This window comes from Caretta caretta, chromosome 1, assembly GCF_965140235.1.
Source record: "Caretta caretta isolate rCarCar2 chromosome 1, rCarCar1.hap1, whole genome shotgun sequence".
Taxonomy (NCBI): domain Eukaryota; kingdom Metazoa; phylum Chordata; order Testudines; family Cheloniidae; genus Caretta; species Caretta caretta.
This window is the reverse complement of record NC_134206.1, coordinates 256607186-256622557: the sequence shown is the minus strand read 5'-3', so window position 1 is coordinate 256622557 and position 15372 is coordinate 256607186. Positions and strand designations below refer to the sequence as shown.

Here is a 15372-nt window from a genome sequence, read left to right as displayed (position 1 = left end):
TAATGTATTTATCCTCACAATACCCCTATTAAGTGAGGAGGGATTACTGTCCCCATTTTACTGATGGGGAACTCAGGCCCAGAGAAACTAAGGAGCTGATCCAAAGCCCACTGAAGTCTATGAAGAGACTCCCACGGATTTCAGTGGCTTTTGAGTCAGATCATAAGTGACTTGCCCAAAATCACATGGAGAACACGTAGCAGAGGTGGGAATTGAACCGAGATCCCTGGACTCTTACTCTAGCACAGGGGTCGGCAACCTAAGGCAGGCGTGCCAAAGACGGCACACGAGCCGATTTTTAATGGCACGCTGCTGCCTGCCAGGTCCCAACCACCGGCCCCGCTCAGCCCGCTGCCAAACCCAGGCTGGGACCCCAGCAGGCAGCAGCGTGCCATTAAAAATCCTGCCCGGCCCGGCTCGCTCTTCTTCACCCCACCCGCCCACCATTCTCTCCTTGCAGGGCAGGCAAGCTCCCCCTCCCCTGCCTCTTCCTCCAGCGTGCTGGGTTCCTGCCCCTCCTCCGCTCCCTTCCTGCCGCGGATCAGCTGATGGCCCTTGCAGGGGAGGGGGAGAAGCGGAGCCGCAGCGCGCTTGCTGCTCTGGGAAGGAGGTGGAGAAGAGGTGGGGACAGGGCCGTGGGGAAGGGGGGTGGAATCAGGGCATATCGCCTCCAGCCCCCTGCCCTGAGCTGCTCAGGGCAAGGGGCTGGGAGCACCCCCACGACCCCAGCCCACCCCCCCAGCCCTCTGCCCTGACCCCTGCACCTCCCCAAACACCCCAGCCCTCTGCCCTGACCCCTGCACCCCCTCACACACCCCCAGCTCCCTGCCCTGACTCCTGCACCCCCCACACATACCCAGCCCCTCCACACCCCATGTCCTGACTCTTGCACCCCCCACAATCCCACCCCCACCCTGAGCACCAAATGGGAGCTCCTGCACCCCCCTGCCCCACCCCCTACATTCCCACCTGTACCCTCGCACCAAATGGGAGCTTCCCAGGTAAGCGCTCCACACCCAAACCTCCTGCTCCAACCATGAGCCCCCTCCCTCATTCTAGCTCCTGGCCAGACCCTACACCCCAACCCCCAGCCCTGAGCTCAGTGCACTCCCACCCTCAGCTCAGTGCAGAGAGAGAGGAAGAGAATGGGCTAGAACCAGGGAGAGGGTAGGTACCCACTCTATATGGGCAGGGCCAGGATCTCAGACCGGCAGTGGGCTGAGCGGGGCTGGCAGCCGGGACCCTGGCTGGCAGGAGCCGGCGGACGGAACCCCAGGCCGGCAGCGGGCTGAGCCGCTCAGCCCACTGCTGGTCTGGGGTCCCAGTCGCCGGCCCCATTCAGCCCGCTGCTGGTCTGGGGTTCTGGCTGCCAGCCCCTTGCCAGCCAGGGTCCTGGCCGCAGGCCTCGCTCAGCCCATTGCCAGCCTAGGTGAATGGAACCCCAGGCTGGCAGAGGGCTAAGCGGGCCAGCAATATAAGATCAGCATTTTAATTTAATTTTAAATGAAGCTTCTTAAACATTTTGAAAACCTTGTTTACTTTACATACGACAATAGTTTAGTTATACAATATATAGACTTATAGAGAGAGAGCTTCTAAAAACGTTAAATGTATTACTGACACGCGAAACCTTAAATTAAAGTGAATAAATGAAGACTCGGCACACCACTTCTGAAAGGCTGCCGACCCCTGCTCTAGTATCTTAAGCACAAAGACCATTTTTCCCCTCCCACTGCATGACTTCATAAGAGCAGATCATAGTGGCACTTACACTGTAAACTGTTTTGTAGCCCTGTCTCACATGTGTTTTCTGTGAAACACGTAGAGCACTTGCGAGCAATATAAAATAATAACTAATACTCCTACTGGTAGTTCATCATAAGGGACAGTAACTGCCAGGATCGCTCTTCTTTCTTTTATTGAAAATTGATGCTGTACTTAGGAACAGCAGGCAGTTCACCATCTGCCACATAGTACTCCCCATGATGGAGAAAAAACAGTTTTGGCCAATGATACAAAAACCCAGGTGCAGTCTGCTTGCATTCTGCTTGAAAAAGAGTCTGTTTTCCTCTAGTTCAGACTTACAAGTCGGCCCTTGGGGTTCCAGCACCTTTAACCAAAGCAGAATTGTGAAGCTAGGTTTGCAGAGCTGACAGCTTAATGTAATAACTCCCTATTCTCCCTCTCACTTGCTCTCTGAGCAAAGGACTGAAGAGAGTCAGTTCAGAGAGATGTGATTGATCATCTGTCTGCTGAAATGGTGTACCTGATTGTTTTTCTGTTTTTGTCTGCCAGGATATCTTCAATGCGGTCATCAAGCAGAACCCGTTCCTTGTCTACCAGCTTCCATGTTTCTGGAATGTGCAGCTGTCTGACCACACCCGTTCTGAACAGTGCTACAGGGATGTGTCTGACCTAAAGGTATGTTTAGCTACAGCTGCAACCCAATGACTTGGGTCTTGCTTGTGTTTTTGGAGATAAAATGGAAGTTCCCACAGTGGCAGAGAGATGAAGCATAAGGGATGGCCTGTGTGCATTCTTTGTGCAGTAAAAGCTGAGGGAACAAATGTGCTTTTGTTTTGGTCTGCATGTTTGTAATCGTGAAAATGGAAGATGGATAACACTGCCTAGAGCTAGGCTGGGTGCAGACAGATGCTGCACCGCCTCCTTACCCACACACACTATGTCTCTGCCAGTGTACTTAAGCTTGACCTGCAGCACTCACTGCTGTTTCAGTACTTTACTACTCCTGAACAGGGAATGATATCACCCTTGTATTCTGAACATGCTGCAAGAGTTTTTAAACAGAATTGTTTGATATGGAGAGTTTCACAAAGAGGAGCAGAAGGATGGTGTAACCCTGAACTGAACTGTCTCCTCAGCACGGGAGGTGGCAGGGGAGGGAGGGTGAACTAGATGAACTCTTGACCTCCTCTTTGGGCCCACATTTCTTTGTTTCTGTGGTGTATGGGGAACCAAATCCAAAGGACATTAGGCAGTTCTTACTCAGCATTTACCAGCTCTTTACTCTGGCAAACTCCTACTGACTTCGCTAAGACTTCTCCTGAGTAAGGACTGAGTAGAAACCAAGTAAGGATAACAGGATATAGCACAAAAAAAGTAACACTACAATATCAATAGAATACTCAGTAACACATTTTTCATTGTGATGAAATAGAGTGTGGAAGAGGAAATCGATAGGTGACTTCACTGTGGGGAGACTGATGCTGCTGCAATCGATGCAGCAGGGATCGATTTAGTGGGTCTAGTGATAGGGTGACCAGATATCCCGTTTTTAAAGGGACAGTCCCGAATTTAAGCCCGCCTGCAGGTGTCCCGACTTTTTCTTAAAAATGAGTAAATTGTCCCATATTTTCTGTCTCCCCCGCCGTCAGTACTGGCGGGTCCTGGTGCTGGCCAGATCCCTGGTCGCCAGCCGCCCGCCCAGCGGCAGTGAGTGGGGCGGGGAGTCCAGTGGCCAATGATGGGGGTGGGTGTGGAAGGCTGGTGGGGGCAAAGATGCAGTGCGCGAGGCCAGCCACTCCCCCTGCTGGTCCGTCAGCGCAGCCCCCACTGCATGCCAGCTCTCAGCCAGCAGGGCCCTGTCCCTGTCCCGTTTCCAACCAGCACTGGCTGCGCGCTTCGATCTGTGATGGCTGGTGAGTGCAGACAGGTGCCAGGCAGTGACTGATTATGTGTCACCTTTACTGCCCACCCATCAGCCCTTTATGTGCTCCCCCTCTCACTGTCCTCTCCCTGCTTTGCCCCTTCACACCCCCAGCCCCGCTTCTCCTCTATATCCCGGACCGGTCGGAGCGCTCAGCCCATCAACAGCCTGGCCGGCAGGCGCCTTCCTTCCCCCACTGCCTCTTGCTGGGCCAGCGCCCAGGGAAAGCCCAAGACCCTCTGGCCCAGGGCGCTGGCCAGGAGGAGCCGAGCCCTGCCTGTGCCAAAGCCCCACAAAGCACTGGCACAGGGAAGCCTCTCCACCCCTCAGCTAAGCTCTGGAGTGGCAGGGGTGGGGAGCAATATCCAGCCTGTTCACGCCCTGGCCCTGCAGGCTCCACATCAGCTCTCTGGGCAGGGGCTTAGCACCCTCTTCACCCGCCCACCCCGCTCTGGGTCCTGCCCCCAGGGAGCGTGGGGCTGCTCTGTACCCTAGGCACCTTCCCCTGCTGAGCCACCTCTCTGGTCGGGTTTGCTGAAGCCCCTGCAGTCAGGTTCCCTGGGGCCTGGTGCATAATGCATCCTTAGGGCTTAATCCAGTGGTGGGCAGCCCAGAGGCCGCATGTGGGGCCCATCAGGGTAATCGGACTGTGGGCCGCGAGACATTTTGTTTACACTGACCGTCCACAGGCACAGCCCCCCGCAGCTCCCAGTGGCCAGGGTTCGCTGTTCCCGGCCAATGGGAGCTGTGGGAAGCAGTGTGCCGCAGTAGCATGCTGGCCACTGCTTCCCACAGCTCCCACTGGCCAGAAACAGTGAACCGTGGCCACTGGGAGCTGCAGGGGGCCGTGCCTGCGGACGGTCAACATCAGCAAAATGTCTCATGGCCCACAATCAGATTAGCCTGATGGGCCGCAGGTTTCCCACCACTGGCTTAATCCCTTCCTGCCCGCATTGTAGCCAGAGGACAGGAGGCAGCTGGGTTATGTCGGTGGCCAGCAGCAGCCTGGAGATGTTAGCTGCCTTTCGACACTGTGCAGGCAGGAAGGGATAAGGTGATTCCAGCCACAGGGAGAAGAGGGGTGCTGCAAAGACACAGGCCAGGTCATCCCTTCCCTCCATCCTCCTCTCCTGCAGCTGGAAGCACCTCACGTCCTTTCCCTCCCCCATAGACAGTGCCAAAAGGCTGCTGCTGGCTACATTCTGGCATGAACCTTGGTAGAAATCTGGGGGGGGGGGGGCACGTGACCCCAGGTGCCCCCACATGTGTTGCCTCAGGAAGACGCAGCACCAGGTACCAGGAGAGGCAGGTCCATCCCGGGGGCCCAGCCAGGCATGGAGGATGGAGAGCGCCAGGCAGGGGGGTCAGGTCAGTCAGTCACCCTCCCTGTGTGAAAGTGGTGTACGGGAATGTGTGTGTGTCACCTCTCCCCATGTGAACCCTAAAGCCTTAAAGATAAGAAAGCAAATAAAAAGAATCCAGCTGTGCAGCATTTCTTTTTCACAGGAGCTCAGTCACCTTGATGTTAATTTGAACGTTTGCACTGCATAGTTCTGATCGATCGCTATTGAACTCGCTTGAATAGGAGTAATTTTACCACGAGTCCCGTATTCAGCATAGGGAAATACGGTCACCCTGTCTAGTGAAGATCTGCTAAATTGATGACAGGGCGTTCTGCAGTCTACCCTGGTACTCCAGCTCTTCGAGAAGAGTAAGGGAAGTCGACCGGAGAGTGTCTCCTGTTGACGCAGCACAGTGAACACACTGGGGTAAGTCGACCTAAGCTATGTCGACTCCTTATTACCTTATAGAAGAAAGGCAGGAAAAGAACAATAATAGCTTCATCGTAAATGGAGACTGTTAGTCTGCCTCTGTGGATCAGAATAAGTTTCTAAACTGGATTATAAAAAAATTTCAGTTAGTTCTGTAGTGGTTTCTATACTACAAGACGGGTTGGATGGATTTAAACAAATCCAGATGAACGAAGATTAGTTCTGCAGTTGTAATTCTGAAATTCTAGACTCAAATGTTGCATGCAGGACATCTTGGTCCAGATAGTGGAAATTATTCTACAAGGGTTAGTATACAGCCTACCTAGGCAGCAGTAGGCAATCATTGTCATTACAGACTAATCACAGTTAGAACTGTTCGAATATTGCAAACAATTTTTCTGATTGTTTTTTTCAAATGTTAAAAGAAGTTCATTTTGGCTGAGCCCATCTTTGTGTTTGCTCTCTCTGAATGTTCTATCAAATGAATTTTCTGGTAGGAGTGCTCATAGAAACAGCAAATTTTGGATTCATAAATGTAAGTAATCACTTTGGAAACCCTTATTCCAAAAGTTACATGCATCCAAAAAGGGACCAGAAATGTGATTTTTTGATGGAGTTACTTCACAAATGTAGGTGGAGTGATCTAGAGGGTTGCTGAAAAATTAATGCACTCAGTGAGCATTTTATTGTTCATGTATAGGCAGGACCCAAGGAGCAGGGATTCATAGTGTCATTGCAATCTGTCCTGTTATAAAGTGCTGGTGAACATTCTGGTTCCTTTACACTTCTGGTAAGAACAATGTATAAGAGTGATTGCCAGGATCAGAACAAAAAAGGAGATCTTGGAGTAGAAGCAAAAATGGTTTTAAAGGAAGAATTCTGTCAAAATGCCCCTCTTGTGGAAAAATCTTCTTATATCTTCCATATACAATAGAATAATGTAACATTAATTCACGTCAGTGTCTGAGACACCCATTGTGGATTACCAAATTTATGTTGACTCATGTCATTTAGTCTCAGTTATTTATTATTGTATTTCACAGCATGCTACTAAAATTACTGTAATATTTTGTAAAAAGTAATGAAGCCTTAGATACAGAAGAACCTAATTCAAGCACCTTTGGGTTAGCCCCGACCCAGCACCGCACTTTAGTACTTGCCTAATTTTATCCCCAGGAGTAGTCCCTCCAGCGTCAGTTGTACTTACAAGCGTAGGCATTGTGTGACTGCTATATTTGGGGAGAGGGGCAAAGCACGCACGTGTGCACATGCACGCGTCCGCATGTGACCGCTGAAGCCAGTCTTCTTGGCTCACTGGCTCTCTCCCCCGGCCTTGAGGGTACTCGGGCTGCCGGTGCTGGGGGGCGGATATGCTTGCTTAACTGGGGAGCCCCAGCTGCTGCTGGCCGACACTCCAGCACCAGCTGCTGCAGCGATGTCACTGCTCTGGTGCTGCTGGGGCCGCCTCCCTGCAGGGGCTGCTGCCACCACCGAGGGGACACCACGTGCCAGGCTCTTGCGTCCCCCCATCCCATCCCTTTCTCTTCCACACACCCTCCTTCCCCTAGCACCTCGCCCCCTCCTACCCCCCCTCCCCCCCGGACACTCACCATTGTACAGGAAACAGACAGGCACTGGGACCAAGGAGGCAGTGTCCAGCTGCCAAGGCAGGGACCCAAGCGCAGGAGAACAGCTGCTCCATCCCACCGCCTTCTCCGCTCCCCTTGAACTGAAACATGCCAGGGAGGGTGTGGGGAAGGAGGCGCAGCGTGGGAAGGTCAGAGCCCCCTCCCAGGCAGGCCAAGCAAAGCAAGCCCTGCAGGGCAGCTTAGCATTTGCAGAAATGCAGGGGGGGAGTGGCACGTGACCCCATGTGACACCCCCACACACACCTTGCCTCTGTTTGGGGAGGAGGCAATAACCTCCCTGCACCTGCCCCCAAACTATGCCCATGCTTAGAAGCCTAAAATCAGGTATGACCTTAAGTACTTTACTAAATCAGGGGCATAAATCTTTATTGAGTTATTGGGTCAGTGCCTCAGCTTATGTAGATAGGCATAGCTCCATTGACTTCTGTGAAGCTGTGCCAATGTGCACAAGCTGAGGAACTGATCCATAATGTGAGACCACAGGATTGGGGTTATTTTATTTTATTTTTGTGAGCATTTTTCAATTTGTTGATTAGCATTATGGCATTTAGTGAGATTCTAGTTTCTAACAAAATGCGAGCTGTGTCAGTATGTGGTCTTTACATGAACTGTGCAGCAGACATATTTAACATGAGTTTGAAGGCATATTTTTTAAATCTGTAAATTAGTCAGTTTCCATGACATTTGATATAAATGGTACAACACCATATATTTGGCACATCCTGTATTTCATGGTGAATAAGACTGGAGTAAAGAATAAGGTAGTAGAGGCCTCCAGGGGAGAGAGAAAGATGAATTATAAAGTTGGTGCTGGAGGATTAAGAAGGATGTCTTGGGGAAAAAGGAAATACTGGAAGAGATTTAAATTCCAGACTAAAGCTGGTCCAGGCTTTAGTATTATTCAAGTCACGTGAAACTGCATTTTTTCCCGTCAAGCAGAAAATACACCAGTTTAATTCCATCTGGTCTCAAAGTCCATAGGAAAGGAGGACTTGTGGCACCTTAGAGACTAACCAGTGTATTTGTTATTTATTTTATTTATTTATTTATGCTCAAATAAATTGGTTAGTCTCTAAGGTGCCACAAGTACTCCTTTTCTTTTTGCGAATGCAGACTAACACGGCTGCTACTCTAAAAAAGTCCATAGGATTTGTCATCATTACATACAACATTATGTCAAATAAACTTAGAGACGCTTCATAGTTAGCTGCTATTCAAGTATGTATATACTTCTCTGCCGCTCTGTTCACAGCCCTGAATAATGGAAGCACAATGTGGTCAGCATGCTTTATGAATGTGGAAGCTCTTGCATATATCCTATCAACTGCATAGAATTCTAATCATTATTTTTCTCTGTGCATTTTCCTCCTAAGTTGCCTTAATATCTTCTTTAGCAATTTTTATTCTTTTAAATTGGAGAGGCCCAGATTTTTGGTGGCTGTTGAAATTAGCTATCCCAATTTATACCAGCTGAGGATCCGGCTCAAAATGTTCCATGTGACGACTTCTGTAAGAGTGGCTACGAGGAACACAGTACATCAGGCAAAAAGTGCTGAAGCACTGCTACTCACACTGTATAGATAATAGCTTATTATGCTGGAGGTACATATATACTCAATGGTCCTGATCCCTGAAATCAGTGGGGCTCAGCCTGCACGCAGAGTTTCTTGCTGGATGGGAACCTATGTTTTCTTTTCCCTTTTGGCAAAAGGTGTGTTCTTGTCTGTGAAGAAATTTCAGTTACTGTGGTCTGGCAAAGGTAGGGTTGCCACGTTTCTAATTGCTGGTAACTGGACCCCTGAGCCCTGCCCCTCCCAGCCTCTTTCTTCAAGGCTCCACCTCTTCCTCTGAGGACCCACCCCCTTCTCTGCCTCTTCCCCTCAAGGCCCTGCCCCTGTCGCTCACTCCTCTTCCCCCCCTCCCAGTGTCACTTGCTGGATCGACTCCACTTCCCTCCCACCCCAGCTGGGCTCCCTCTGCTCCAGGGCTGGGATGGAAGCTGCTGCAGTCTGACAAGGAACCTGCCTGTAGGTAGGAGGCAGCCTCCTCTGAGCAGGAGCTGGTGCGGGTTAATGACCCAGCACCTCCCCCGACCGCGCGGTAACCAGACTTTTGGTGTCCAGTCAGCACATCTGACCGGACACTGCTAGGTCCCCTTTTCAGCCGGAAAGACCGGTGCAAAATCGGGTACCTGGCAACCATAGGCAAATGGCAACAGAGATCCTATGAAAGAAAGTAAACAATTGTAATGTCTCTGACAATGAACTGTGACCATAATGAATGAGTCAAGCATGAGAAGAAGGCTGATTGTCAATGATTCAACTTCTGTTTACACACAAGGATTCTGGTAATTGTCATGGTGAAAAGACCCAGGGAATTTGCTAAATTATTATTTGCAGTGTTGTTGCAGTCATGTTGATCCTAAGGTATGAGAGAGGCAAAGTAGATATAATAAAATCTTTTATTGGATCAACTTGTGGAAGATACATAGCTTTCAAACTGCACAGAGTTCTTCAGGTCTGGGGAAAGAAATCAGAGTGTCTGAGCTAAATACAAGTTGTGACAGATAGTTCAGCATAAGGAGTAACATGTAGCAGGTCAGTTGAGATGGAGTGGGTAATAAGGGTTAGATTCGCAAAAAGAAAAGGAGTACTTGTGGCACCTTAGAGACTAACCAATTTATTTGAGCATGAGCTTTCGTGAGCTACAGCTCACTTCATCAGATGTAATGATTAGATTGTTATGCAAAAGGCGTTTGAAGTGGACCATTAACTGTGAGCAGGCAGGTGTATATTACAGGTTGTTGTAATGATCCATGAAAGCAGTTTCCCTGTTAAGTCCATGGATACAATCAAATCCTTACCCAGACAACTCCAAGAGAAACTCTACAACCTCATTCCCCATCAACCCACCCCAGGGACCTTCTACATGCACTCCAAGGTACACAAACAAGGGAACCCAGGCAGATCCATCATATCTGGCCTTGTCATTCTTACTGAAGGAATATCAGAACTCATAGAAACCATCCTGTGAAGGAGCAGAGAGACTGCAGCCCAGCACAGCAGGGGTTTAAGAACACCTGTGGGTTCAGCTAGTCCCGCCCTGTTATACCTGCAACCAGTGCCAGGCCTGGAGGGGGGAGAAAAGAAGAGAGCCTGGTTCAGTCAGGGGCTGACTAGCAGGGCCATGTCCCAAACTAAAAGGACTTGCATAGGGAGCAGGCCAGGAAAACAGGGATCCATCTCCCCTGTTTAGGGGTTGAGCAACACAGGACCCTGGGCCAGGACCTGTAGAAGAAGGGGGCGGTCAGGTCCTCCTACAGCCAGTGGCACAGCAAGGGGGGGTAGCGGGGCAGCGGCCGCTCCCGCACTGAGCACAAGTGGCGCCTTGTCAATTTCTTGGCGCCTTTTAAATTTTCCCCTGTTGAGGGAACAGGGGGAGCGATCCAAAAAAATGGTGCCACCTGCTGCGGCACTTTTACTCACCCGGCGGAGCTCCGGGTCTTCGGCGGCACCTCGGTGGCCGGACCTTAAGTGCCGCCGAAGACACCCGGAGCGAGTGAGGGCCTGCCGCCGGAGCGCCGCTGGGTGAGTAAAAGCGCCGCAGCGGGTGGCGCCTTTTTTTTTTGGGTCGCTCCCCCGTTCCCTCCTGGCTACGTGGCTGCCTACAGCCCCCCGAACCAACGATCTAGCCACTAGCTTGCCCGGCCACTGAGGGTCCTATCGCACATCCTTACATGATTCACCATACAAAGTGCCAGCTTCCTCCAAGACACTAGCAATTTCCTTTGCAAACTCCACAACATTAACAACCTCCCCCAGAATCCCATCCTTGCCACCATGGATGTCACCTCCCTATACACCGATATTCCTCACCATGACGGCACTGGTTCCTGCCTCAAATGCCTACAAGAGAACGGACAACACTTGGCTATCCACACAAAACACAGCACCAAACTCATCCATTTCATCCTCAACCACAACAACTTCACATTTAACAGCAAACACTTTCACCAAAATGTGGGAACAGCCATGGGTACTAAGGTAGCTCCCAATACACCAGCCTCTTCATGAGCCATCTCAAGGAAGAATTTCTGAAAAATGCACCACAAAATCAACAATATACCTGAGATACATCAATGATATTTTCATCCTTTGGACAGAAGACCTAAACTCTCTCAGAGATTTCCACCACAATTTCAACAATCACTGCCCATCCATCAAACTCTCTGTAGAACACTCCAACCCCAGCATCAACTTCCTAGACACTACAACTAAATTCAACATTAGAATGCTACAAATGACCGTATTGAAGAAACTCACTGATCACCATTCTGAAGCCTTAAGAAGGTACCCAGAGATACAGTGTTCTGCTGGAGGGTATGGCTATGTGCTCTAAACATCAGGTTTGAAATATTGAGTCTCCCTGGAGCAAATGATGCAACTTGCAACAACTTGAAACCTAGGAAAGGTTGCACAGAACTTTGTCTTTAACTAAGTTCCATGCAGTTAACTGTGTGAATTTTCAGGCCGTACCTTAAAAACTGCAGCTCTGATGTCTGTGTGGATGTTAGAGCCAGGGTTGTAAGAGTAGGAGTTTGTGCTTGCATCATTATGCTACATATCCTTCCTCCACTGCTGTAGAGCATTTTCTGCTATCTTCCGTCTCAAAGTTAAATGCATTTTCATGGTGTGCCAAGTGTATAACAGGCCAAGTGCTTTGGGACGAAAGATGTGGTATAAAGGTAAACTATCATTACAATGTACTCTGCTTCACTTGAGCACAATATATTTGGTTGTATTCCAGGGAACTGATTGAGCCTAATTTCAGTGAGTGGTAAAGGCTGCTGATTAAGTGGGATGGTATTAGTAGAAATTTAGATAGTGCCAAGTTGCTTAATGGTGATTAATCAGGAGTTAAATAGGTGTGGAATTCTAAGTTCAGATCTTTTAGGACATAAATTGCTAAATAAAGATTAAGAGGTATATTTTCCTTAATTCTTAGGAGGCCTTAGTCAAGGATGCCCGTGTTTATGTGGTGTCCAACCAAGCAGTTCCAGGTAGTGGAATTTACATGCTCTAGCTGCAGGGTTTTTTTCCCACACCAGCAGAGCTTCAAAGTCCTGGAAATTGAAGCTCTCTCTTTTCACAATTTCTTTTAAAATGCTAGGAAATTAAAAGAAAGGGGAAAAAAGAAAGCGAATACAATATTAAAGTATGGTTCAGTCCTGGAAAAGGGGCACAGCAAAAATGACATTTTTGGGTTCTACATTCATTGTCTCTTTCTAATCTCCAGTTCAGAATTACTCAGCTTGCACGTAAAGATTTATTTTTCATTTCTAAGTGCCCTATCCACCAAATCATCCTTAAACTCTTAACAGTCAAACTGAGTTGTTACCATATCATGCATCATCCCCAGTAACAAAGGTTCTCATAGCCCCATTATGGCTTTAGCTATATCTATTCAACCCTATCGTCTTCATATTATTCCCTCAGTGATGCCTGTTCCAACCCATGTAAGGTTACACTGGTATCTTTGGGCTGTAGAATCTCTGCTGTTGGTGATGGTACACAAGACGGAAACAATCCAGCTTCAGTCTGAGCCCATGGTGAATTTGTGGGCTTGGCACTTAGAAAAAAACATACAATATTGTCTTCTGTGTATATTAGGAATTGATGCTGGTGGTTAAGATGCTTAGTGTCTTGTGAAGCTTGCTATCCTTTTGTATTTTCAGGTATTTCAGGGAGTTTCATTAATTACGCTCCTTTTTAAAATAGCCCCTCACCTTTAATAGATCTGTTTTGTGCTTTTTCTAGTGTCCTTGACTTGGTTACATTGTTTCTTTCTGTCCTCTGACCAGTTGAAATCTGCTTGTCCTTCTTGATAAAAATTCAAGTTTTCTGGACGGTAATCAATTCCATTCATCTTTCTGCAGCTCACTCCAGGCAGCCTTGACATCTGTACACATACAGAATCTTGACACGCATTTCAAATCTGATTAGATCATGACCACCAGATCCTTGACACTTACCAGCTTTTGGAGACACAATAACTTTTCAATTGCAGCAGCAAGGAGACTCAGAGTTGCCATCTACGGTTGTCTTGATTTGACATCATCACCCACGTAGTAGAATAGAGGCATCAGGACACTAGTATTCTGCTGCAATGTGACATAGTGTGTGATGATGGGAAAGCCCTGTGGGGAAGGGAGCCAGTCCTATACACAGAAATTTAGTTTATTCTCATTAACGATTTGAATGGTTCAGATCCCCAAGATGAGGATTTGAGGTGCTCAGGCAGGAGACACAATACGCAGGGGGAATGCAGGAAGGAAATCATCCTGACTGTGGGAGTAGCACAAAAAAGATTTAATTGGTAGGCATTTTTCTTGCACTTTTCCAATCTCTCTGTTCTTGGATCTCATCCTAAAGCAGTCCAAATTATCAGCAGATGAACAATTCGCATTCCATGCCTGTTTGACAAAACTGCTAGAACCCCTTAAAACTGTTTAGCAGCCCCTTAGATTTCCTTCAGTCCCTTGTTTGTGGTATTATATTTGTCTGCTTCCCCTGAGGTAGGATTCAGACTTGTTTTTTGCAGTGCCCTCTGCTGCAGTTAAACACAATGGCATGAAACCAATAAAGCCCTTTTTAAAGCAGGGAGTCTTCAAGATCCTCTTTTGTTGGAGTAAATCTTGTATGGCTTTCAATCTGTTTTAGATCCCAGCAATGCTGGTTCAAGCTCCCATTTGTTTCTATACAATGTGCACTTCTCATTGCATACCATAGAGGATGTTATTTCAGAGTTAAACTAGACACTGAGAATATAGAAAAAGGCAAAACAACACCAACAAAAAGCAAAACTGCCTAAGAATAATTCTTAGAGCAATATCTTTGCTCCAAGTGGTCTCCCTGGATCATACAGTATGTAGATACTTCATTATTTTTATTTCAAGTGTTTCTTTAATTGGAAAAAGTGATTTGCTTATTTCTAAAGGTGATCGTATTTTTCACAACTTAAATTTACATCACAGCGTATTTGGTACTCTGAAACTTTGATTGATTTCATATCAATGGCCAGGGAAGGAATAAAGGTTCCCATATCAGAAAAGAGGGTTGTTAGAACAATGTTTACAGTGCACAGATGCAGCAGCCACTACTAGGTTAGCAGTTGGCACCCACTGAAGTCTGTTGCGGCCGACTATGAGGGACACCACGCCTTCATGTCATTACTTTAATGGGTACGCAGGACCTCCAGAAATCCCCATTTGGAAGTACTCCCAAAAGGGGGAGGAGGGTTAATCCCTTTGGAAGTCACAGAAAAAAATTGAATACAAAGCTTTCATGTTTATGACTAAAATACAACCTCCATCAAATGAAATAATTCCTGCAATCCATTTCTGGCTCCACTCTTGCTGTTTTCTTTGGGCTTTATTCTCAGTTATGCTGACAGAGCAGTGTGAAGTGGCCTTAACATAAATGAGAATCAGACCCTTTATGTCTGTGGCACAGTTAAACCTAGGCCAGCAAGGGAGTCATCACCCTCTAGTAATGGCTAAATACCTGCTGGCACTTGGAATTAAATAGTGTTGCCATGCAACACAACAAAGTTCAGCCAAGTTCACATGAAGCTAAGGTGACCATAGGTCCTGTTTTGGACAGGACAGTCCCTTTTCTAAGCCCTGTCCCAGCCATCCCACCTTTTTTTTTTTTTTTTTTTTTCAAAATTGGACTTTTGTCCCTTTTTCTTTTGCCAACTTGATCAGTTGGCAAGAACAATGGGACAAATGCCCATTTTTATCAAAAAAAAAAAAAAAAAAAAGGTGGGGTATGATGTGGAGGAACATGTGGGGGGGGGGGGTGAGCAGAGATGCCAGCCCGCACAGGGGAAGGTAGGGCTAGGTGGGGGCAAGGAGGCAGCATTCCAGCATGCAGGGGGCTGGCAGGGTTCCAGTGACTGGCAACAGCCTCACTTGGGGGAGGGAGGCACGCTCAGGTGAGCAGCTGGGGGTGTCCCGTTTTCCCTTTGGGAAATATGGTTACCCTACATGAAGCATTGTCAGCTAATGCATCTTTTTGGATCAGATTCAGTCTGTTTGGAGGGGCAGAGGGGTGGGTAAAGAGAAACAAAAATTAATTTGAGAATCTTTCTCTTTGATTCCCAATGAGTGAAGAGGCTGTCTGACACTAGACAGTGAATAATTTTCATCAGCTGAGACAGTCACTGGAAAATCCCAGACCAAATTTTATAGCCGCAGCTTTTTCTCCATCAGACTTCTCCTCTC

The 15372-nt window shown here is 48.0% G+C and overlaps 1 protein-coding gene across 6 annotated transcripts in view; it reads left to right on the top strand.

Moving 5' to 3' along the window:
• Nucleotides 1-15372, top strand: part of LARGE1 (LARGE xylosyl- and glucuronyltransferase 1) — a 374291-nt gene that overhangs the window by 295379 nt on the left and 63540 nt on the right. For all 6 annotated transcript variants that reach the window (XM_075123486.1, XM_075123481.1, XM_048832612.2 and 3 more), the window contains exon 9: nucleotides 2296-2421. In XM_075123486.1, coding sequence (XP_074979587.1) covers nucleotides 2296-2421 — 126 coding nt within the window. The remainder of the gene's footprint in view (nucleotides 1-2295; nucleotides 2422-15372) is intronic.